Source organism: Motacilla alba, chromosome 13, assembly GCF_015832195.1.
Source record: "Motacilla alba alba isolate MOTALB_02 chromosome 13, Motacilla_alba_V1.0_pri, whole genome shotgun sequence".
NCBI classification, from domain to species: Eukaryota; Metazoa; Chordata; class Aves; order Passeriformes; family Motacillidae; genus Motacilla; species Motacilla alba.
In genome coordinates this window covers 2,241,529-2,266,038 of record NC_052028.1, presented here as the reverse complement: position 1 = coordinate 2,266,038, position 24,510 = coordinate 2,241,529, and the positions used below count along the sequence as shown (strand labels likewise).

General features: G+C 58.4%; 4 protein-coding genes across 4 annotated transcripts; all 4 read left to right on the top strand.

The window, feature by feature from the left end:
- The first annotated feature begins 170 nt into the window (after positions 1-170).
- LOC119706658 (protocadherin gamma-A5-like) lies at positions 171-23,775 on the top strand. Its single transcript, XM_038150575.1, has 3 exons — positions 171-2,711; positions 23,591-23,684; positions 23,758-23,775. Exons 1-3 carry the CDS (start codon positions 355-357, stop codon positions 23,773-23,775), a joined length of 2,469 nt encoding a protein of 822 aa, XP_038006503.1. The 5' UTR covers positions 171-354.
- Positions 4,896-9,981, top strand: LOC119706652 (protocadherin gamma-B5-like). Its single transcript, XM_038150568.1, has 3 exons — positions 4,896-7,504; positions 8,953-9,032; positions 9,618-9,981. The coding sequence occupies exons 1-3, from the start codon at positions 5,042-5,044 to the stop codon at positions 9,979-9,981; spliced, it is 2,907 nt and encodes a 968-aa protein (XP_038006496.1). The 5' UTR covers positions 4,896-5,041.
- On the top strand, positions 9,816-12,594 carry LOC119706648 (protocadherin gamma-A10-like). The gene is made up of 2 exons (XM_038150565.1): positions 9,816-12,495; positions 12,580-12,594. Exons 1-2 carry the CDS (start codon positions 10,045-10,047, stop codon positions 12,592-12,594), a joined length of 2,466 nt encoding a protein of 821 aa, XP_038006493.1. The 5' UTR covers positions 9,816-10,044.
- LOC119706647 (protocadherin gamma-B5-like) lies at positions 16,966-21,135 on the top strand. The gene is made up of 2 exons (XM_038150564.1): positions 16,966-19,776; positions 20,857-21,135. Exons 1-2 carry the CDS (start codon positions 17,299-17,301, stop codon positions 21,133-21,135), a joined length of 2,757 nt encoding a protein of 918 aa, XP_038006492.1. The 5' UTR covers positions 16,966-17,298.
- Positions 23,776-24,510: the final 735 nt, after the last annotated feature.

Genomic DNA, 24,510 nt, shown 5'->3' with positions numbered 1-24,510 from the left:
TCCCCGCGAGCTGCCCGTGGGCGAGGCGGGACCGCAGCGCTCGGTGCCTGCAGCGCCGGGAGGAGGCTGCGGGCGCCGCTGTTGACCGAGAGGAGCGAGAGGGAGCTCGGAGCGCTGCAACCCCGCCCGCTACGGGCAGGATCCCTCGCCCGCTCCCTCTCCGAGCTGGCAGACGCCAGATTGGGATCGTCCCCGCAGTGCGGATCGGCACTGCAGCGAGGCGGAGGGGCCAGCGGCAGCGGCCGGGAACGGGGAGCCAGAGAAGGAATCGGAGCAGAAGCGGGAGCCGGAGCGGGTTGCAGATCAGCGGTCGGCGGGGTGAACTGCTCGCGGTGTTGAGGTGCAGCGGCGGCGATGTGCGCGGCGGGGAGGCGCTGGGGCCGGCGGCAGCGAGCTCTGCTCTGGGCCGTGCTGCTGGCAGCGTGGGAGGCGGCGTGGGGGCAGCTGCGCTACTCGGTGCCCGAGGAGATGCCCAAGGGCTCCTTCGTGGGCGACGTGGCCAAGGACCTGGGGCTGCAGCTGCCGGCGCTAGGCGATCGCGGCGTCCGCGTTGTCTCAGAGGGTCGGACGCAGTATTTCACTGTGCACGGGAAGACGGGACATTTAGTGACAGCAGAGAGGATCGACAGAGAGCAGCTGTGCGAGAATGTGCAGCAGTGCGTGCTGCGCTGTGAGCTGATAGTGGAGGGGGAAATGCAGGTTTACGGAATACAAGTGGAGATCATGGACATTAACGACAACGCGCCCAGCTTCCAAGAGGCAGGAACAGAGCTTAAAATTATCGAAACAACAGCCCCGGGGTCGCGGGTTCCACTAACAGACGCACACGATCCGGACTTGGGCCGGAATTCCCTGCAGAGCTACGAGCTGAGCGGTGACGAGCACTTCTCGCTGGCCGTGCAGGCGGGCCCCGGCGGCGATCAGCGTCCCGAGCTGGTGCTGGCGAAGGCGCTGGACCGGGAGGAGGCGGCGTTTCACGAGCTGGTGCTGCGGGCGATGGACGGCGGCGATCCGGCCCGGACGGGCACGGCTCGGATCCGCGTGACCGTGCTGGACGCGAACGACAACGCGCCGGTGTTCAGCCAGGCGGAGTACACGGTGCGTGTGCCCGAGGACGTGCCCGTGGGCTCTGTCCTCGTCACCGTCACGGCCACCGACGCGGATGAGGGGCTGTACGGGGAAATTAAATACTTGTTTAAGAAAATCACAGAGAAATCTTCACAGACTTTCCAGCTGGATAGCGACACAGGAACGATCACTTTGTTGCGGAGCCTGGACTTCGAGGAAGGCGACTCTTACAAACTAGAGGTGCAGGCGCATGATGGGGGAGGCCTTTTTGCTACGACAAAAGTCGTGGTCACTGTAACAGATGTCAATGACAATGTGCCGGAGATTTCCGTGAGGTCGGCACTGACTGAGATCTCGGAAGACGCACCCTCGGGAACTGTGGTAGCCCTGCTGCACGTGAGAGACAGGGATTCCGGGGCTAACGGCGAGGTGCGCTGCTCACTCGATGGAGGCGCCCCGTTCCGTCTGCAGAAATCTCTTGAAGATTACTACCGCGTGGTGACGGCGGGAGAGCTGGACCGGGAGCAGGTGTCGGAGTACAACGTGACGGTGCGGGCGGCCGACGGCGGGCGGCCGGCGCTGCAGAGCAGCGCGGTGCTGGCGCTGCGGGTGCTGGACGTGAACGACAACGCGCCGGTGTTCGCGGAGGAGCGCTACAGCGCGCGGCTGGCGGAGAACAACGCGGCGGGCGCGCTGGTGCTGACGGTGCGCGCCACGGACGCGGACTGGGGGCAGAACGCGCGCGTGCGCTACCGGCTGGCGGAGGGGCGGGTGCGGGGCGCGCCGCTGTCGTCGTACGTGTCGGTGCAGGCGGAGACGGGCGCGCTGTACGCGCTGCGCTCCTTGGACTACGAGCAGCTGCGCGAGCTGCAGCTGTGGGTGCGTGCGGAGGACGGCGGCGCGCCGGCGCTCGGCAGCAACGTGTCGGTGCGGCTGGAGGTGCTGGACGAGAACGACAACGCGCCGCAGGTGCTGTACCCGCCGGCGGCCGCGGCGCTGGGCTCGGGCGCCGCGTGGTCGGGCGTGGAGCTGGCGCCGCGGCGCTCGGAGGCCGGCGCGCTGGTGGCCAAGGTGGTGGCGGTGGACGCGGACGCGGGGCAGAACGCGTGGCTGTCCTACGAGCTGGCCAAGGCCACGGAGCCGGGGCTGTTCCGCGTGGGGCTGCACAGCGGCGAGGTGCGCACGGCGCGCTCGCCGCTGGCCCGCGACGCGGCGCGCCACAGCCTGGTGGTGCTGGTGCGGGACCACGGGCGGCCGGCGCTGTCGGCCACGGCCACGCTGAGCGTGGTGCTGGCCGAGAGCGTGGCCGAGCTGCTGGCCGAGCTGGGCAGCGCGGCCGACGAGGCGGCGGCGCCGGGCGAGCCGGCCGCCAGCCTGACGCGCTGGCTCGTGCTGGCCGTGGCCGCCGTGTCGTGCCTCTTCGTGGCCTTCCTGCTGCTGCTGCTGGCGCTGCGCCTGCGCCGCTGCCACCGCCGCCAGCTGCTGCCGCCGGACGGCGGCGCCTTGCGCGGCGTGCCCGTGTCGCACTTCGTGGGCATCGACGGCGTGCGCGCCTTCCTGCAGTCCTACTCGCACGACGTGTCGCTCACGGCCGACTCGCGCAAGAGCCAGCTGCGCCTCTCGGCCGCCGCCTGCTGCGACACCCTCCCGGCCAGAGCACCGGATGAAGCTTCGGGTGATCTCGTCCCTTTAGGAGATCAAGTTACAGAAAGCAGTGGGCCAGTTGCCTTTCAGGTACGTTAATTTTTAACTGTATTTAGTGGATGCGGTGTTTAGGATTCTTAGGGTAGCCACAGATGATTCACAGTTTTAGAAACCATGTTTTAAGATAGTCACCCGCTCATGAATGTCATCTCCTGAATGCGTGCTGAGTCTGCCTTGTGTGTTTTATTTGCCAGGTTCTTTACCACTTGCAAGAGCTCTCTTTGCCTACATTTCCCCCGGCTGGACGGTTCTGTTGCATGTCTAATTTCATAAGGAAATCTCATTTTCTTGGTCCTTTACTAACCCTTCTTTGAAATTGTCTAAATACTTGCTAGCCCCCGGTTCCAAGCAATTCAGTGTAATTCCCTGTATCAGCTCTCCAATTCCGTTTGAATTCGGGGATCTTGTAACTTGAAAGCCGACACATTGAAGTCCCAGATTTCTTCCATATCCTCCTTCAACAAACGAATTATTCAATCGTTCTTAAGTGCATTTGAAGAGACTCGTATTAATTGATTAAGAATTCTTCTGATCGAGTTTTTTTACCACACCTGGGTTTCGTGACTTAAGCTTTGGATTCGATACAAATGGTCGATTACTGTGCAGGCATTGTCATCGAAATCAAGTCTATTTACTACAATATAGATGAAACAATACTTAAATGCAAAGTATGATTCATCACTATCGATTTATAGTAAAGCTACTTTTGGAATGTGAATTAATCTTGAAAACACAGATTTGAACAGTGTTTCAGTGCGTGATGCATGAAAATGTGTGTCTGGGTTGTTGCAGGCAATTCTCACCATGTAGGAGGCAGTGAATTGACTGCGACATATTTCTACAGAATTCCCCTGCCCCCATGTAAACAACCACCTCCATCTCTCAAGCTCTTCTGGAGATGCTTACAGTCTTGCATGCTTCTGAAACATTACAAATCCAAATCCATGTCTTGTTCTGGCAGAATGAGAATTTGTTACTATAAATCGTGTATCGGTTCAGCTGTCGGGAAAGGAATTATCCTTCACGAGCTGAACTACCACCGTTAGCAGCAAAACATATTTTCTAACGAGACATTATTGATCCGGGGAGGATAGGTTGACATTGACAACTCAGAGACCCAGGACCGGAGAACTAGCCAGAGCAACTCTATGGAGTAGACAGTGTGGAGAGTTTTCTAACCTCTCCTTGTCTTTTGCATAAGGGGCTGTGATGATACACAGCCTTCCTTCAGGATTTTTTGTTGTTATTTTTTATTTGCGGCTCTTGAGATTTTTTTCTTTACTGTAAAAGAGACCAGGATCTAATTAATAGGTAAGATAAAAAAGGCTTTTTACAAGGAATCTGTCTGTTTACTCTTGGTTGTTCAAACAACCATAGCTGCCGCCGCCATTTCCCAGGAAATGTTCTTTAACACCTGAGACCAGCTACAGTAGCTGCCTGTTTAGGATATCAGGGAGTGGATTGTGGGATACACACATAAAAGTAATTCGGGGTTGGGTTGTATGGGTACTGATAAGATGATGCTGAGCTTTGAATGTCGATCAGGCGTGATGTGACCGCTGTGGTGTTCTCAGAGCTTGGGATTCCCGGTTTCGCTTGTCCATCAACGACCACTGTTCAAAGCTGAAAGGCTTAGTGTTATCTGAGGGTCTCTCAGCCATCGTAAATAAACCCGAAGCAGTGTTTCAGTGCTCGATCCGCCTAGCCTTTTCCCTCACGGAGGCGGCACGATGGCAGAGGGAACACTGAGCACCCCACCCTAGAGCTCAGTAAGCTGACAGCGGCACAGAGACCAAGATCCTGCCCACATCTCTCAAGAAAAGGGAGACGATCTGTCCGACAGAAGACTTGCAAGTGTAAGCAATTCAGACAACAGGAATTCCTAGATGCACGGTTTCAGTGCGGATAGGCTTTCTGTTTCTCGCTGCTGACAATGTCTGTATTTTCCAATCCTTCCCGATGAAAGCGAATGCAGGGCAGGACCTTCGGGCTGTTCTTTTTCTTGGACGCTGCGCTTCTCAGGCACGGGCTCAGGGTGTCACTGTTGGCCAAGGCGGAGAAGCTGCTCGGCCGTCGGCTCCTCCCCGGCGCCCGCGTAGCGCTGCTCCGCACTGCGCAGTGCAGGGAGAACAACAGGAACCGCTCGACTCAGCCCGTCCTCCGACCGGCAACAGGGATTTCTGCTATTTATTTCTCTCGAATACTGGTTGAGCTGCTCGGAAAGACTAATTTTTACCCGTCCACAGAATACCCTTCAGGAAAGCAGGGAATGGAGGTCAGATCGGCAGCGCAGGGCTGGGCAGGCGCTGGGCGGGTCGTGCTGCTGGCCGCGGTGCTGCTGTGCGTGTGCTGCCGGGCGGCGGCCGAGCGGGTCCGCTACGCCATCGCCGAGGAGCTGGGCAGAGGCTCGCTCGTGGGGCCGCTGGCGCGGGACCTGGGGCTCAGCGCCGACGAGCTGCCGGCGCGCAAGCTGCGGCTGAGCGACGAGAAGCAATACTTCACGGTGAATGAGGAGAACGGGAACCTGTACGTGAACGAGAGGCTGGACCGGGAGGAGATGTGCGGCGACTCGGCGACCTGCTCCGTCAGCTTCGAGGCGCTGGTGCACAACCCGCTGAACATTTTCCAAGTCGATGTGGAGATCGAGGACGTGAATGACAATGCACCACATTTCTTGAGAGAAAACTTCCAGCTGGAGATCAACGAGTTGACTTCTCCCGGCGCCCGATTTTACGTGGGCAGGGCAGAGGATCCAGACGTGGGCAGTAACTCACTGCAAAGCTACGAGCTGGAGGCCAATAAGTTCGTCGCAGTGGAGGTGAAAGAAAGCCAGGACGGCAGCAAGTTCGTGGAGCTGGTGCTGCGCCACGCGCTGGACCGAGAGAGAGAACACAGCCTAAGCCTAGTGTTGACTGCGCTGGATGGCGGAGACCCGCCCCGGACTGGCACCGCCCAGCTCTGGATCAACGTCACCGACGCCAATGACAACCCACCCGTGTTCGCGCAGGACCGGTACCGCGTCAGCCTGCGCGAGGACGCGCCTCCGGGATCGACGGTGCTGAACGTGTCTGCCTCCGATGCCGACGCCGGTACCAATGCCCACATCACCTATGGATTCGGAGAAATGGCAGATAAAGTGCTTCAGAAGTTCATGGTGGATGGAGAGACAGGAATGATCACACTACACGAGGCACTGGATTTCGAGGATACGCGAGCGTTCAGCCTGGCTGTGGAGGCGACGGATGGTGGCGGTTTGGTGGCGCACTGCAAGGTGGAGGTGGAGGTGCTGGACGTGAATGACAATCCTCCTGAGATCACAGTTCTGTCGCTCTCGAGCCCCGTGCCCGAGGATGCCCCGGTCGGCACCGTGGTGGCTCTGCTGAAAGTGCGGGACAGAGACTCGGGCGAGAACGGTCAGGTGTCGTGCGAGCTGTCGGGCGAGGCGCCGCTGTCGCTGGTGGCGTCGTCGGGCGGCTCGTACAAGGTGGTGACGGCGAGCGCGCTGGACCGCGAGCAGGCGTGCGAGCACCGCGTGACGGTGGTGGCCCGGGACCGGGGCAGGCCGGCGCTGCGGAGCAGCAGGGAGCTGGTGCTGGAGGTGTCGGACGTGAACGACAACGCGCCGGTGTTCGAGGAGGCGGCGTACAGCGCGTACGTGGCGGAGAACAACGCGGCGGGCGCGCTGGTGCTGCGCGTGCAGGCGCGGGACGCGGACGCGGGCGCCAACGGGCGCGTGAGCTACTGGCTGGCGGGCGGCAGCGCGGGCGCGGCGGGCGCGGCGCCGCTCGTGTCGGTGGAGGCGCGGAGCGGCGCGCTGTACGCGCAGCGCTCCTTGGACTACGAGCGGTGCCGCGAGTTCGCGGTGGCCGTGCGGGCGCAGGACGGCGGCTCGCCGGCGCGCAGCTCCACGGCCACGGTGCGCGTCTTCGTGCTGGACCGCAACGACAACGCGCCCAGGGTGCTGTGGCCGGCGGCGGCGGCGGCGGCGGCGGGAGAGGCGGCGGGAGGGGCGGCGGCGCCTTTCGAGGTGGTGCCGCGCTCGGCCGAGGCCGGCTACCTGGTGGCCAAGGTGGTGGCGGTGGACGCGGACGCGGGGCGCAACGCGTGGCTGTCGTACGAGCTGGTGGCGGCGTCGGAGCCGGCGCTGTTCCGCGTGGGGCTGCACAGCGGCGAGGTGCGCACGGCGCGCGCCGTGTCCGAGCGGGACGCGGCCAAGCAGCGTGTGGTGGCCGTGGTGAAGGACCACGGGCAGCCGGCGCTATCGGCCACGGCCACGCTGCACGTGGTGCTGGCCGAGAGCTTGCAGGAGGCGCTGCCGGAGCTGAGCGAGCGGCCGGCGGGCGCCGAGGCGGCGGCGGCGGCCGAGCTGCAGTTCTACCTGGTGCTGGCGCTGGCGCTGCTGTCGGCGCTCTTGGTGCTGAGCGTGGCGCTGGCCGTGCTGGCGCGGCTGCGCCGGGCCGGGCCGCCCGCCGTGCTGCGCTGCCTGGGCGCGCAGCGCTTCTCGCTGGCCGGCGCCGCCTTCCCGGCCGACTTCTGCGAGGGCACCTTGCCCTACTCCTACAACCTGTGCGTGGCGCCGCCGGCCCGCGCCCCGCCCGAGGCCGCTTGGCCGCCGCCGCCGGTGCCCATCCTGTCGGCGGAGGAGCTTCTGGGCGGGGATTCCTGCGACAAGCCGTGCCTGAGCAGCAGCGCCGTGGTGGGGGAGGTGCCCGCTGAGCCCGACGCCCTGCAGGTCTGTAAAACCTTAAGCTCCTGCTGTTCTTTTTTAGCCTTTCTTTAACACATTTCCTCTTTTTCTCGGCATTGACACGCTTGTCAAGACCTGGGCATTTTCTGTACGTCAATACTATTTCGGTATTTACTCCGAAAGGGAGCATGCATCTGGCTCTAATGGTTGAGAAGTTACACGTTGTTCTAACCCTCTTCTGTTGGCCCTCCCAAGTTTTGAGAGAAGGTTGCTTCACATATGGCTAGGTCTAGTGCGGCTGACTATTGCTTTCCCCTGATATTATTTGTCTGATGCAAACCAGGGTTTCAATCCTTTTTCCAAAATTGCCGTGTATTGTCCCATATTTTGAGGGAATTCTGCTGCAGAAAAGGCAGCATTGATGGGATGGGTATATATTATTCACTCATGATTTTAGAAAGGTTTGTGAACAATTATTTGTCAGTTCGATGGAGAACACGGATTCTTGCTCTGCAGAAAGCGATCCGCTGATTCTCTATGACAGAATTCCAAAAAGGGAATTAACACACGGGGGTGTTGGGAGGAGGGGGCGTGTGTTTCCTTATTATTTGGTTTGGTTTGGTTTGGTTCGGTATGGTTTGTTTAGTTTTGTTTTTTTTTTCCTGAGTTGTGTGCGTTTTCAACATGAAAGGAGAAATCACAGGTTGCTCCTCCCTCCTGGAAGAGTATCGAGCATATTTGGGGATAAGTTTTCTTCAGGAATGGTAGGCGCGTTTGGTTACTTATTCCAGTCATTATTTTTCTCTGCAGTTCCTTCTGTCTTTTTTTTTTTTTTTTCATCCCTCTTTTTGGTGATGGTGGAGAATTGGGCCTCAAAATCAAAGCACATCAAACCCAAACCATACCCCGCATCTTTTTTTTTTTCTTCTTCTTTTTTTTTTTTTCTTTTCATAGCCTCTCTTTTATCCTATCCCTTCCTCTCTAAGGGAGGTGTTTGGACCTGGTGGATCACATGGATCTTGGAATACTAAACCGAGGAATTAGGTCTCTCGTTCTTTTATCTGCCTGTTTACCAGGACAGGCCTCTACATATACCAAAAATGACAAGCAAGTCTGCAAAACTACAGAAACTGAGCATTAGAATAAAGTCTTTTTGCACCTTTATTTAGTTTAAAAGTTGTTCAACCAAAGTGATGATTGAGTGATTAGGCAAATACTTTTATAGAAACATGAAGCAATTGCACCGTGATTTCTGACGAAAGGAAAAAAAAATTTCCAGATGGTTAAAACTATCGACTTATTGTTTAAATTTAAATGTGTATAAGCTATACAAACTCTAAATTTACGTGGCTTCTTAAGAAAGGGGAAATCACACATTAAAGACAATTGTTATCTGTCTGCTGTCCCCATCGCTTTTGCTATGGTGGGCCGCAGAGTAGGGACAGTAGCCAAGGCAGATTTACCTGTGGTTCTTCTTACCGTTGGCCCCGCAGTTTGCGGTGAGACGAGCAGATGGTTCGGGCCAGGTTCCCCGCAGGTGCTTCCTGCCTCAGGCTCAGCTGCAGTGCCGTCAGTGCGGAGCGGTCAAGTGACTCACAGCCAGAAACCGCGGGGTGGGGGAGAATGATTTTCGAGCAGCAGGGGAGATTCCTCCTGCACGAGGCCAAAAGAAAAGTCTTCTACTGAGCAAAAGCAGAGCACTGGGCGGGTGGCAGAGCAACCAACATCCAGTGCAGCTCCACGGTGTTACGGGGGTCAGTTTCAGTGGATCGACCCCATCTTCTTGCGCCTTTAAATGTCTTATCTAAGTCACTGCAAATGGAGTAGATAATATAACTTAGACCGTGGTCCGTATTGAATGAAAATCCGCCACTTGAGTTAATGAGCTCTGCTTCTCTGAGGGCGGGACTGTGCATCTGATTATCCCGTGATGTGTCTCAGAGCAGCTATTTTATTTCTTCCCCTGCGCCAGAAATTCAAGAACAATGCCTAAATTTTAGGTTTTATTTTCCTAATTGAATTAGATTTAGTATATTCTGCGCGTTACAAAAAATTATTACAGAACGTATTTTGATATTAGCAAGTGATTTTTCGGCGCGGGAGAAATACTGATACCAAGGGTGGATTCCGCCTTCCTGTCGGTTGGGATCACCTGAAGGATCAAATACGAGACCGTATGGAGAAAATCCAAAGAAGAAAATTGCCGCAGGCTGGAACCTGATGTCTCGGTGGCGACTGTCCCCTCCCCGCGAGCTGCCCGTGGGCCGGGCAGGATCGCAGCGCCGGGCAGCGCTCGGTGCCTGCAGTGCCGGGAGGAGGCTGCGGGCGCCGCTGTTGACCGAGAGGAGCGAGAGGGAGCTCGGAGCGCCGCAGCCCCGCCCGCTGCGGAGCGGCTCAGTCGCTCGCTCGCTGCATTCCTGGGTCGGTCGCCCGGATCTGCGGTCGTCCTCACAGTGCGGATCCGTGCAGGAGAGAGTGAAAAAAAGGCTACTACAGGGGCCGGTGAGCAGAGAGTCCTGTAGGAAACCTCAGCAGGCGCGGGTAGCAGAGCAGCAAGCGGCGGCAGGGAGCGGCAAGCGGCCGAGATGTGCGCGGTGGGGAGGCGCTGGGGCCGGCGGCAGCGAGCTCTGCTCTGGGCCGTGCTGCTGGCAGCGTGGGAGGCGGCGTGGGGGCAGCTGCGCTATTCGGTGCCCGAGGAGATGCCCAAGGGCTCCTTCGTGGGCGACGTGGCCAAGGACCTGGGGCTGCAGCTGCCGGCGCTAGGCGACCGCGGAGTGCGCATCCTGAACAAAGGTAGGACGCAGCATTTCGCTCTGCACGGGAAGACGGGACATTTAGTGACGGCAGAGAGGATCGACAGAGAGCAGCTGTGCCCGCTGGTGGAGAAATGCGTGCTGCGCTGTGAGCTGATAGTGGAGGGAGAAATGCAGGTTTACGGCATCGAAGTGGAAATCACGGACATTAACGACAACGCGCCCAGCTTTCGACAAGCAGAAAAAGAGCTGAGAGTAAGCGAGATGACAGCCCCCGGTGCACGGTTTCCCCTTATCAGGGCTCATGATCCAGACTTAGGCCAGAATTCCCTGCAGAGCTACGAGCTGAGCGGTGACGAGCACTTCTCGCTGGCCGTGCAGGCGGGCCCCGGCGGCGATCAGCGTCCCGAGCTGGTGCTGGCGAAGGCGCTGGACCGGGAGGAGGCGGCGTTTCACGAGCTGGTGCTGCGGGCGATGGACGGCGGCGATCCGGCCCGGACGGGCACGGCTCGGATCCGCGTGACGGTGCTGGACGCGAACGACAACGCGCCGGTGTTCAGCCAGGCGGAGTACACGGTGCGTGTGCCCGAGGACGTGCCCGTGGGCTCCATCCTCGTCACTATTGATGCCACTGACGCAGATGAGGGGCTGAATGGACAGGTGAAATACAGCTTTCATAAAATTTCAGACCGAGCTTCAGAACTATTTAATCTCGACGCTGAGACAGGAGAAATAACTGTTAAGGACCACCTGGATTTCGAGGAAACCTCCTCCCACGAACTTGAGGTCCAGGCACATGATGGAGGGGAGCTTTTTGACACAGCGAAAATCGCAATCTCCGTGACAGATGTAAATGACAATGTGCCCGAGCTAACAATATCCTCCGCCGTGAGTGCAATCTCCGAGGATGCTCAGCCCGGGACAGTTGTGGCTCTGCTGCACGTGCAGGATGGCGACTCGGGGGCCAACGGTGAAGTGCGCTGCTCGCTCGACGGTGATGTCCCATTCCGGCTGGAGAAATCCTATGAAGATTACTACCGCGTGGTGACGGCGGGAGAGCTGGACCGGGAGCAGGTGTCGGAGTACAACGTGACGGTGCGGGCGGCCGACGGCGGGCGGCCGGCGCTGCAGAGCAGCGCGGTGCTGGCGCTGCGGGTGCTGGACGTGAACGACAACGCGCCGGTGTTCGCGGAGGAGCGCTACAGCGCGCGGCTGGCGGAGAACAACGCGGCGGGCGCGCTGGTGCTGACGGTGCGCGCCACGGACGCGGACTGGGGGCAGAACGCGCGCGTGCGCTACCGGCTGGCGGAGGGGCGGGTGCGGGGCGCGCCGCTGTCGTCGTACGTGTCGGTGCAGGCGGAGACGGGCGCGCTGTACGCGCTGCGCTCCTTGGACTACGAGCAGCTGCGCGAGCTGCAGCTGTGGGTGCGTGCGGAGGACGGCGGCGCGCCGGCGCTCGGCAGCAACGTGTCGGTGCGGCTGGAGGTGCTGGACGAGAACGACAACGCGCCGCAGGTGCTGTACCCGCCGGCGGCCGCGGCGCTGGGCTCGGGCGCCGCGTGGTCGGGCGTGGAGCTGGCGCCGCGGCGCTCGGAGGCCGGCGCGCTGGTGGCCAAGGTGGTGGCGGTGGACGCGGACGCGGGGCAGAACGCGTGGCTGTCCTACGAGCTGGCCAAGGCCACGGAGCCGGGGCTGTTCCGCGTGGGGCTGCACAGCGGCGAGGTGCGCACGGCGCGCTCGCCGCTGGCCCGCGACGCGGCGCGCCACAGCCTGGTGGTGCTGGTGCGGGACCACGGGCGGCCGGCGCTGTCGGCCACGGCCACGCTGAGCGTGGTGCTGGCCGAGAGCGTGGCCGAGCTGCTGGCCGAGCTGGGCAGCGCGGCCGACGAGGCGGCGGCGCCGGGCGAGCCGGCCGCCAGCCTGACGCGCTGGCTCGTGCTGGCCGTGGCCGCCGTGTCGTGCCTCTTCGTGGCCTTCCTGCTGCTGCTGCTGGCGCTGCGCCTGCGCCGCTGCCACCGCCGCCAGCTGCTGCCGCCGGACGGCGGCGCCTTGCGCGGCGTGCCCGTGTCGCACTTCGTGGGCATCGACGGCGTGCGCGCCTTCCTGCAGTCCTACTCGCACGACGTGTCGCTCACGGCCGACTCGCGCAAGAGCCAGCTGCGCCTCTCGGCCGCCGCCTGCTGCGACACCCTCCCGGCCCGGCCGCCGCCCGACGAGCCCGCGCCGCTGCTCGGGGACGAGGACCCTGCCGGCGCCCTCCCCGCGGATCCCGCCTCCGTCCCGGTGAGTTTCCCGTACGAATTTTTCTCCGCTATTATTTCTTCTCTTGCTTCTCTACTCTTTTCCGGCATTTTTTGTGTCCTGCAGAAAGATGTTTGCTGACAATGAGGGCAAAGTATCTTTTAGGGACGTGCTGGTCACGTGGCTTCTTGCTACAAAACTGTGGACCTGAGGATGGGTCTTGGCTTTCCAGTTTTGAGGGATGCATGATAAGGGAGACTGCTCTTGGCTGGAGAGTTTTTCAAATGAACTTGCTTCTGTACCATATGATCCTCACTGCTTCAGTATCTTTTGAAGGACAGGTGGTGTTTCTCCTCCTTCCTCCTTCTCCTCTCAGATGTATTTGGCAGACAAATATTTCTTCCCTCTTAGTATAGAGGTGTAAAGATACCTGTTTGAAGGCTGTAGGTTATCCTGGTGCATGTTGAAGGGCAACCGTCTGAAAAACTGGCATTTTGATGGAAACTTCTTTCAAAGTATTGAGGTCGAGACACAACATGCAAGATTTAGAGGTAGGAGATGCAAATACTGGGCCTTGTGTGTAAAAGACTGTTAAGAGATAAGATAAGTTTTCAGTGTTGATCTGTAGTGTAATATAATGCAATTTTCTCCTTCCCAAAGATGTGTGGCTTAACAGATATTACTGAAGGTCTATTGAGAACAGGTGTGTTTACAGGTTATTGTAATGTTTTTAATGTATAGCAAATATATGTAATTAACCACCTTATATATTCTAATCTGAAATGTCACTATGGGAGCTTTGCAACAAGGAAATTCCTTACATCCCTGTTTTTAATACCTAGATTATTTATTTTCTCCAAAAGCTGTAATCTAGATGAGCTGGATCTGTTCATTTCTGCATATGTTATCTTCTTGTCTTGTTCTTTGTACTGATCTCAAGCTGGGCATTTAAATCTGATAGTATCAATCACATCTCTTACGTTTGTCTGGTGTCCCATACATGCCTTTCATTTTTACAACTCGACGGGGAAAGACATTCATAGATGTGTTTCCTTAATTTTTAATGGGAGAAATTGTCTTATTTCTCACTGGCACACTTTAAGAAGTTTAATGTTAGGCATGGTAAGTTGTCTCTGCAACTTTTCTTGCAGTGGAGTACATCTGCTAATGGTAAAGATCAGAGAGACCCATACAATCTGTAACAAGTTTGAGGAGACTCTTGCAGATGCAGTGTGTGAGGAAGCACTGTTGGAGAGAAAGCAGATGTTTTTTTAACTTCCATGGTTCATTGCTGGACTGCAATACATTAATATGCTCAGATTATAAACAGCCAAGCTGTGGAGTCATGAGTTTGCTTTCCTGTAATGGGGTGCTCTCTGTAAGGGATAATTAAACTCTTGACATGTTTGTCACGACCAGCTAAAGATGGTCCTGTATGTGTCTGAAACTCTGTGTGAAAATGTCTCTAGAATCACTGATCTTACTTGGAACATACTCAGGGTGAACAGTCAGGGAGCGATTGGCCCCAGGGAGAGACTGGCCCCTAAGCAGGCAAAGGGGGGTTCTAGGATCCACTAATCTGGGTGTGCCTTCATGCCATGCCTTGTGCCAAGGCCTGTGCCACTTACACCACGTGCCCTCTTCCTGTGTCCAGGGAAGGATGGCAATCCTCCAATGAATTTGTCTGCAAGCAATGCCAGGGAAGTGCACGCTTCAGGGATTCTGTGTCTAAGAAGTGCTGTGGGAAACGTCATTTTCCCAGCTGTATGTCCTTGTTACAATTGTGGTGTAGAGCTTCACTGTGTTTGCACTAAGCTTTCCCAAGCCTTGGCCAGGCCTTCAGGTGTTATTAATGGCTCTTGCTTGTTGATGTTACTGCTGACGTTTTGTTGGTATTGAAATCGGTAGCATTACGGGGAGGGGAGAGTCTAATTTACCAGCAAAGTCTGGGTTGGGGCTTTTTATTTGCAGCACGTGCCAGAAAGTCACTCATTTTGTCCTCTGTCGTGTCTGATACAGCTCTTCCCTGTGAGTGGTAACTCTTGGATGTGGGCATAAACTTCCCATTAATGGTTGCAGAATGACATCTATTCAAAACTGTCCGCGTGCTCAGGAATGCTTAGGAATGTGTGATGTCTTTGAGTAGATCCTGATCTGAGTCTTTAACTGACCTGCATATTGCCTATGACTGTTAGAACATGTTACATTTCTTCAAGTATCAGTGATGAGCAGGGTCCAGATGTGTGGACCTGTGCTGTGATCCCTGTTCTCCATAAGGAGAAGTTGTGTGGCAAACTTCTTCCAGTGGTGTCTGTCTGCAAAGGGGTCCCTGTTGGGTGATGTCTGAGCATTCTGACTGCACAGAGACAGGGCAGGTGAAAGAGTTGCTGCAATATCTGAAGGGTTGGTGTAAATGTTCAGTTTTCCCTAGCTGTTATATGGATCACACAGTTACGGTTCTGTGCATTTTTCTTTGCTTTTTCTCTACAGGAATTACTTGGAGTGCCTTACCTCTAGATATTAGATATGGTTCTTGTGTACCTGTAACAGCTGACACAACTTAGGCCTTCAAAGTTAGCCCCCTAAACTTAGACCTTCAAACCTAGGCCTTCAAACATAGGCCTTCAAATTAGGCCTTCAAACATAGGCCCCTAAATTTAGGCCTTCAACCTTCTTAGGCCTTCAAACACAGGTCTTCAAACTTAGGCCTTCAAACCTAGGCCTTCAAACATAGGCCTTTAAACTTAGGCCTTCACATTTGTGGGGTATGAGCAGGCCACACAGTAGAAAAGTGGATGAGAGCTCTTGGGTGTTTGATGAAATGAAGTGACACTGGTAGTCCAGAACAAGATTTCAAGGTCTCACTTCCAGCCTGAGACCTCGGTGGGTTCCGGGTGCTCTCAGGGATGAGTTTCCTTGCCCACAGAGATGCCTGAGATTTCTCCTGGTGAGTTTCTCTGAAAGCACTCCTGATGCATCCCTGCATTGCTTGTGTGGTTTTCTTTTCTTGACATGGTATTACAGCTGATGTGGAATAAGGATATGTGAGGGGGTACATCTGTGTTCTAATTTTGTCATACATTAAGAGAGGTAAAGATGACCTCAGGAGCAGTCACATCTTTGTGGATCTGTGCATGTGATAGAAGAGGGGAAGTGCATAGCTTGATAAAGAGTTCATGAAAGTGGTAATTACATTTTCTACCTTGGATCTCAGCTCAGGCTCTGTTTCCTGGAAGGCCATGGTGCATGTTTCCTTCCCACTTGGGAGTGCTGCTTTGCAGAAAGTAGTACCTTCCCTTGAGAACCAAAGGAAGAGAGAATGTTGTGCGTGAGGAAAATGAAGAATTGCTTAACTCAAGTGGGTAGCTGTAAAATGCTGCTGTCCAATTCCACTTACCTGGGGCTTCTCCTTGTGTCTCTGAGGTCTACACAGCTGCGTGCTGCTCTCTGTGATTTCCTGCACTGCACAGGCCCTGGTGTGTCAGCGTAGACAATGACTGGCCCTGTGTATAGCAGTGGGAGGTATTTGGTTTGGCTTCTTTGATTTAATGAGTGCCAAGGATTTCTGTTGTTCTGCTGCTCAGTGAAGTCCTTTAGTCCAGTCAGAGAGACCTCGTAGTCCTTTAATATTCCTGCAGCTTGCCTAGCTTGCACCTTGAGGCCTCAGGGAGTTTCCACATGTTCTGGGAAAGAATTTTTAAGGCTGTGTTGTGGTAAAGCACCAGAAAATCACAGCACTGAAATCTCCCCCTCTCTGATGGGGTCAGATGGAACTTTGAGGTTTGTATATGAATCATCAGAATTCATTGAAAACCATTCAGCCGATTTTGCAGTCCTAAAACGGATTGTGGGGAGGTTGGGACTTTTGCCTAGAGGTTAGGAAAATCAAAACAATGGAAGTATTAAATCAATTATTGTAGCAGGCCTTATTTTTGAGTTTCCACCAAAAGCAGAGAAGGTTTTCTGGATGGGAGGAGAGTCAGTGTAAGGATGGACACAGGGCAGAGGCTGCACTGCTTTGCACTTTCTTATTCTCTGCCGGGTATGTATGTGCACTGCCATTTTTGGAGGGCACATCCACTGCTTCTGGGCTTCACATTTCTCTGCAAGTGGTATTCACCGGACAAATGTCCTTTTGATTTACACCAGTTTATCACAGATGATGGGCAAAAAATATCTCGGGTACCACTGGAACAATTAAATTGTAAAGAATCTCAGCAATCTACTTTATAGCTTTTGGCTTCAATTCTTTGATTGTGCATAAGAGAACCAATTCGTATTTTGGAACACGTATTTCTTTTCTGATTTTCGTGCCATCTCAAACCAGCGAGTGCAAAAATCTATGACAGGTGTAAGACTTGTTTCCACGTCTATTGCAGCTACAAATAATTAGATCGTTATCACACGGATATTGCTGCTAAAATCACAAGGGTTGCCGCTTGTCGTTAATGAGGAGCTTCTGCGCGGGCGGTGGGCAGCGGGGAGCGGCCCCGGGGCCGGTGCAGCCGCTGAGCCGCGCCCAAAGCCGGGCCCCGCCGAGCGCGGCCATCGGGCGGCTGCAGCGGCGCGGCGGCGCCTCCGGGTGTCGCTGTTGGCCGCCGCCGAGCGGCGCTGGAGCCGCCGCCGCCGCCGCCGCAGCGTCCTGCCCCCGCAGGCTGCTCGCTCGCCCGGCGCCGGCCACAGCGGCAGCGGCAGCGGCCGCAGCAGCGGCGGCGAGAGGCGGCGAGAGGCGGCGCGCCGAGCTCGGTGCCTTTCGGCGGTGTCGGCGGCGGGCGGCGAGAGCGGCTGGAAGGGCGGCGGGGCGGCGGCAGGAGGCAGGAGCGCGGCGAGCGCGGCGGGCAGAGAATGGCGGGGAGGCGGCGGCAGAGGCGCGGGCCGGGCGGCGGGCGAGCGCTGCTGGCCGCGGTGCTGCTGTGCGTGTGCTGCCGGGCGGCGGCCGAGCGGGTCCGCTACGCCATCGCCGAGGAGCTGGGCAGAGGCTCGCTCGTGGGGCCGCTGGCGCGGGACCTGGGGCTCAGCGCCGACGAGCTGCCGGCGCGCAAGCTGCAGGTGGCGTCTGCCGGCAAGAAGCAGCTGAAATACTTCACGGTGGATGAGGAGAACGGCAACCTGTACGTGAACGAGAGGCTGGACCGGGAGGAGATGTGCGGCGACTCGGCGACCTGCTCCGTCAGCTTCGAGGCGCTGGTGCACAACCCGCTGAACATTTTCCGCGTCGAGGTGGACATTCGGGACGTGAATGACAACACACCGCGCTTTCTGCGAGAGAAATTTCAGCTGGAGATCAACGAGTTTACTTCTCCCGGCGCCCGATTTTACTTGGGCATGGCAGAGGATCCGGACGTGGGCAGTAACTCCCTACAAGGCTACGAGCTGGAGGCTAACGGGTACTTCACAGTGGAGGTCAAAGAGGGCCAGGACGGCAGCAAATCCGCGGAGCTGGTGCTGCGCCACTCGCTGGACCGAGAGAGCGAACCGAGCCTGCGTCTGACGCTGACTGCTCTGGACGGCGGAGACCCGCCCCGGAGTGGCACCGCCCAGCTCTGGATCAACGTCACCGACGCCAATGACAACCCACCCGTGTTCGCGCAGGACCGGTACCGCGTCAGCCTGCGCGAGGACGCGCCTCCGGGATCCATAGTGCTGAACGTGTCTGCCTCAGACGCGGATGCCGGCACCAACGCCCGGATCACCTACGGCTTCGGGGAAATGCCGGCTAAAGTGCTTCAGAAGTTCAGAGTGGATGCCCTGAGGGGGACGATCAGTCTGCAGGAGGAGCTGGACTTCGAGGACACGCGCGCGTTTAGCCTGGCTGTGGAGGCGACGGACGGTGGCGGTTTGGTGGCGCACTGCAAGGTGGAGGTGGAGGTGCTGGACGTGAATGACAACGCGCCCGAAATCACGATTCTGTCACTGTCTAGCCCGGTTCCCGAGGACGCGCCGGTGGGCACCGTGGTGGCTCTGCTGAACGTGAACGACCTGGACTCGGGCGAGAACGGTCAGGTGTCGTGCGAGCTGTCGGGCGAGGCGGCGCTGTCGCTGGTGGCGTCGTCGGGCGGCTCGTACAAGGTGGTGACGGCGAGCGCGCTGGACCGCGAGCAGGCGTGCGAGCACCGCGTGACGGTGGTGGCCCGGGACCGGGGCAGGCCGGCGCTGCGGAGCAGCAGGGAGCTGGTGCTGGAGGTGTCGGACGTGAACGACAACGCGCCGGTGTTCGAGGAGGCGGCGTACAGCGCGTACGTGGCGGAGAACAACGCGGCGGGCGCGCTGGTGCTGCGCGTGCAGGCGCGGGACGCGGACGCGGGCGCCAACGGGCGCGTGAGCTACTGGCTGGCGGGCGGCAGCGCGGGCGCGGCGGGCGCGGCGCCGCTCGTGTCGGTGGAGGCGCGGAGCGGCGCGCTGTACGCGCAGCGCTCCTTGGACTACGAGCGGTGCCGCGAGTTCGCGGTGGCCGTGCGGGCGCAGGACGGCGGCTCGCCGGCGCGCAGCTCCACGGCCACGGTGCGCGTCTTCGTGCTGGACCGCAACGACAACGCGCCCAGGGTGCTGTGGCCGGCGGCGGCGGCGGCGGCGGCGGGAGAGGCGGCGGGAGGGGCGGCGGCGCCTTTCGAGGTGGTGCCGCGCTCGGCCGAGGCCGGCTACCTGGTGGCCAAGGTGGTGGCGGTGGACGCGGACGCGGGGCGCAACGCGTGGCTGTCGTACGAGCTGGTGGCGGCGTCGGAGCCGGCGCTGTTCCGCGTGGGGCTGCACAGCGGCGAGGTGCGCACGGCGCGCGCCGTGTCCGAGCGGGACGCGGCCAAGCAGCGTGTGGTGGCCGTGGTGAAGGACCACGGGCAGCCGGCGCTGTCGGCCACGGCCACGCTGCACGTGGTGCTGGCCGAGAGCTTGCAGGAGGCGCTGCCGGAGCTGAGCGAGCGGCCGGCGGGCGCCGAGGCGGCGGCGGCGGCGGCGGCCGAGCTGCAGTTCTACCTGGTGCTGGCGCTGGCGCTGCTGTCGGCGCTCTTGGTGCTGAGCGTGGCGCTGGCCGTGCTGGCGCGGCTGCGCCGGGCCGGGCCGCCCGCCGTGCTGCGCTGCCTGGGCGCGCAGCGCTTCTCGCTGGCCGGCGCCGCCTTCCCGGCCGACTTCTGCGAGGGCACCTTGCCCTACTCCTACAACCTGTGCGTGGCGCCGCCGGCCCGCGCCCCGCCCGAGGCCGCTTGGCCGCCGCCGCCGGTGCCCATCCTGTCGGCGGAGGAGCTTCTGGCCGGGGATGCCTGCGACAAGCCGAGCCTGAGCAGCAGCGCCGTTGTGGGGGAGGTACCCCCTGACCGGGATGTCCCGCAGGTCAGTAAGTCTGCGCCCTCTTCCTCTTTGATCCTTTCCCCAAAGGCGTGGTAGAAGCAGCACCCTCATGAGGATGGTTTGTTATTTTCTGGGTCCTTAATGCCCGTTTCCGCTTTCCATGAAAAGAATAAATAGTTGTTTCTGTAGTGTTTCCTTTTCCTTCATGCCTTCACAAGCGGCAGTTGCAGCCGCATCTGCCTTTAGACATGTATGATCAGTGGGAAGTCCTTTCCTATCTATTTCTGGTGCCTAAAATGTTTGTAGACCTTTGAAGTACTTTTGATTCATCTGATAGTCTGGATCAGATGAATGACTTTCCATAGGGACAAACATGTGCTATGAATAGCTTTGTCATAGTAAGCTATGGAGGATTCTTTTTGTGTAGAATTAGACGTAGATAACGAGCTTGGATTGGAGAGCTTTCCTTCCCTATGTTTTTATCCCTTAGCTCCGTTTTTCCACTCTTAGTAGGTGGACAAAACTCCGCTGGTAAATATTTTTCGGTGTATGACTCCCTAAGGAAAGTTGCATGTGGCTCCTTGAATATGAAAGTTCCACCTCTCTGTGTTTGTTCCCATCTTTTGAGTCATGGCTGCTGTAGAAAAGCTTCCTCTGCTGAGTTGGGTGAAATTGGAATCTCAAAAGTCTTCTTTGACTGAGTCGTCAAAGCACTGTTGGTTCTGCGCTAAGTAAGGATTTAACAAAAAAATCCGAACTCGTAGCCGGTGAATGGGGAGCAATGTAGAATTTTCATGGTAGTCTAATGTGAGGGTGCAAAGTAAGCACCGTCCCTTCAGTGTGGGATTCGTGGCTTGCGACTCTTTGAGTGGTTTCCCTAGACCGTAACACTGTTTTGATCCGTGGAAAGAATAAGGAATGAGATCCTCAAACACGAGTAGTATAAAAGCTTTGTGCGCGAATTTGTGTTTCCCGATTTGCGCAATAGAAATCGTGGTTTTTCAATCGTAATATTAGGAGAGATTTATATGCATGTGATATCACCACGATAAAAACATTTGTCCTTGTGGTGGAAATAACATAAGCACGGGAGGCGTGTTGCTTGTGCCTGGTCGTCATCAGCTGGGTGATCAAGTAGAGTTCAGCAGAAGAAAAGCAGTGTGTGTTCGACTACTGAGCCATCCCAGCGAGCTGCCCGAGAGCAAGAGACGAACGAGCAGCGCTCGGTGCCTGCAGCGCCGGGAGGAGGCTGCGGGCGCCGCTGTTGACCGAGAGGAGCGAGAGGGAGCTCGGAGCGCCGCAGCCCCGCCCGCTGCGGGCAGGATCGAACCGTTTCTGCCGGCCTGGCAGGATCAGCGGCGGGCGGTCTGCGATCGTTCTCGCTCTGAGAAACCGTGCTGAGCGAGGCGGAGGGGACGGCAGAAACAGTTCGGTGCAGGAGCTCGGATCGCGAGTCTGTGGTGGGGAGCTTCTCGCGGTGTTGCGGTGCCGCGGCGGGGATGTGCGCGGCGGGGAGGCGCTGGGGCCGGCGGCAGCGAGCTCTGCTCTGGGCCGTGCTGCTGGCAGCGTGGGAGGCGGCGTGGGGGCAGCTGCGCTACTCGGTGCCCGAGGAGATGCCCAAGGGCTCCTTCGTGGGCGACGTGGCCAAGGACCTGGGGCTGCAGCTGCCGGCGCTAGGCGATCGCGGCTTTCAAATTGTCTCTGAAGGTCGGACGCAGTATTTCGCTTTGCACGGGAAGACGGGACATTTAGTGACGGCGGAGAGGATCGACAGAGAGCAGCTGTGCCGGCTGGTGGAGAAATGCGTGCTGCGCTGTGAGCTGATAGTGGAGGGAGAAATGAAGTTCTATGGAATAGAAGTGGAAATCACGGACATTAACGACAACGCGCCCAGCTTCCGAGAGGCAGAAATAGAACTGAGAATGAGCGAGATGACAGCCCCGGGGTCGCGGTTTCCCCTGGCCGATGCTCACGACCCAGACTTAGGCCGGAATTCCCTGCAGAGCTACGAGCTGAGCGGTGACGAGCACTTCTCGCTGGCCGTGCAGGCGGGCCCCGGCGGCGATCAGCGTCCCGAGCTGGTGCTGGCGAAGGCGCTGGACCGGGAGGAGGCGGCGTTTCACGAGCTGGTGCTGCGGGCGACGGACGGCGGCGATCCGGCCCGGACGGGCACGGCTCGGATCCGCGTGACCGTGGTGGACGCGAACGACAACGCGCCGGTGTTCAGCCAGGCGGAGTACACGGTGCGTGTGCCCGAGGACGTGCCCGTGGGCTCCATCCTCGTCACTGTCACGGCCACCGACGCCGACGAAGGGCTGAATGGACACGTGAAATACTCGTTGAAAAAACTGTCGGACATTGCACCAGATATTTTTCATCTGGATTATGAGACCGGAGAGATCACGTTATTGAGAAGCCTTGACTTCGAAGAAAGCAATTCCTATGAACTGGAGGTGCAGGCACATGACGGGGGAGCTCTTTTTGACACGACAAAAGTCACGATCTCTGTCACAGACGTCAACGACAACATGCCAGAGATTTTGGTGAGGTCAGCCCTCAGCGAGATTTCTGAGGACGCTCCGCCGGGGACCGTGGTAGCTCTCCTACATGTGCACGATCGTGACTCCGGGGCTAACGGTGAGGTGCGCTGCTCGCTCGACGGGGATGTCCCGTTCCGCTTGCAGAGCTCTCACAGCAGCTACTACAGCGTGGTGACAGCGGGAGAGCTGGACCGGGAGCAGGTGTCGGAGTACAACGTGACGGTGCGGGCGGCCGACGGCGGGCGGCCGGCGCTGCAGAGCAGCGCGGTGCTGGCGCTGCGGGTGCTGGACGTGAACGACAACGCGCCGGTGTTCGCGGAGGAGCGCTACAGCGCGCGGCTGGCGGAGAACAACGCGGCGGGCGCGCTGGTGCTGACGGTGCGCGCCACGGACGCGGACTGGGGGCAGAACGCGCGCGTGCGCTACCGGCTGGCGGAGGGGCGGGTGCGGGGCGCGCCGCTGTCGTCGTACGTGTCGGTGCAGGCGGAGACGGGCGCGCTGTACGCGCTGCGCTCCTTGGACTACGAGCAGCTGCGCGAGCTGCAGCTGTGGGTGCGTGCGGAGGACGGCGGCGCGCCGGCGCTCGGCAGCAACGTGTCGGTGCGGCTGGAGGTGCTGGACGAGAACGACAACGCGCCGCAGGTGCTGTACCCGCCGGCGGCCGCGGCGCTGGGCTCGGGCGCCGCGTGGTCGGGCGTGGAGCTGGCGCCGCGGCGCTCGGAGGCCGGCGCGCTGGTGGCCAAGGTGGTGGCGGTGGACGCGGACGCGGGGCAGAACGCGTGGCTGTCCTACGAGCTGGCCAAGGCCACGGAGCCGGGGCTGTTCCGCGTGGGGCTGCACAGCGGCGAGGTGCGCACGGCGCGCTCGCCGCTGGCCCGCGACGCGGCGCGCCACAGCCTGGTGGTGCTGGTGCGGGACCACGGGCGGCCGGCGCTGTCGGCCACGGCCACGCTGAGCGTGGTGCTGGCCGAGAGCGTGGCCGAGCTGCTGGCCGAGCTGGGCAGCGCGGCCGACGAGGCGGCGGCGCCGGGCGAGCCGGCCGCCAGCCTGACGCGCTGGCTCGTGCTGGCCGTGGCCGCCGTGTCGTGCCTCTTCGTGGCCTTCCTGCTGCTGCTGCTGGCGCTGCGCCTGCGCCGCTGCCACCGCCGCCAGCTGCTGCCGCCGGACGGCGGCGCCTTGCGCGGCGTGCCCGTGTCGCACTTCGTGGGCATCGACGGCGTGCGCGCCTTCCTGCAGTCCTACTCGCACGACGTGTCGCTCACGGCCGACTCGCGCAAGAGCCAGCTGCGCCTCTCGGCCGCCGCCTGCTGCGACACCCTCCCGGCCCGGCCGCCGCCCGACGAGCCCGCGCCGCTGCTCGGGGACGAGGACCCTGCCGGCGCCCTCCCCGCGGATTCCGCCTCTCTCCCGGTGAGTTTCTCTGTCCAGACTTCCTTCGTGGCAATTCCCCCTTCTGCCCCTCTTTGGTCTGTGTCGTGCATAGGGAGTTTCGCTGACTTAGGCAGGAGATGCCCATAGAATCAGTGTTCACTCTGCTGGTGGCGGAGCCTGGAGAAATAATGCAGCTTGTTCTTGGATCTATTTTAAGGCGTGGATTATCTAAATAATCGCGTCATTATTATTGTTCATTCTGTCCGCTCATCCAATATCTCCTGGAAGATAGCTCCTCTATCGTCTTTTGAGACTTGGTAGTTCTTACATGTGTAAGAAATTGCTTGCATATTACCAATTGCATTAAAATCCTTTGTGTTTTTCAGGGCCTATAGATGTGAATCCTTGGAGTTTTTCTCTGAGGGTCTCTTGCAGTATGCAAGAGAAGGGTTTGCTGCTGTTCATCACCAGTGCTCGCAACTTTATCCAGTGTTGTATCCTATACAGCTCTCCCTATGAAAGGTAGTTTTTGGACATAGGTGTAAAGATTGTTTTAATGGCTGCAGAATGAGTTATCTTCCAAAATACCCATGTGCTAAGGAAGAACGATTGTGTCTCGGTGTTGATTCTGATTATTGAGGCTTATATTCCGATTATTGAGTCTCTATCTGAGCTACATATTGCTTATACTGCTCAGAACATTTCATGTTACTTGAAGTGTGTTGAGCAGACAAGGTCCTGTGCATGGATCTATTTTGGGATCCTTGTTCTCCGTAAGGAGATATTGTGTGGAAAATGTCTTTCAGTGGTATCTGTTTTCAAAATAGATTACCTTGATTCATGGTGTTTCAGCCTGATGAGGTAT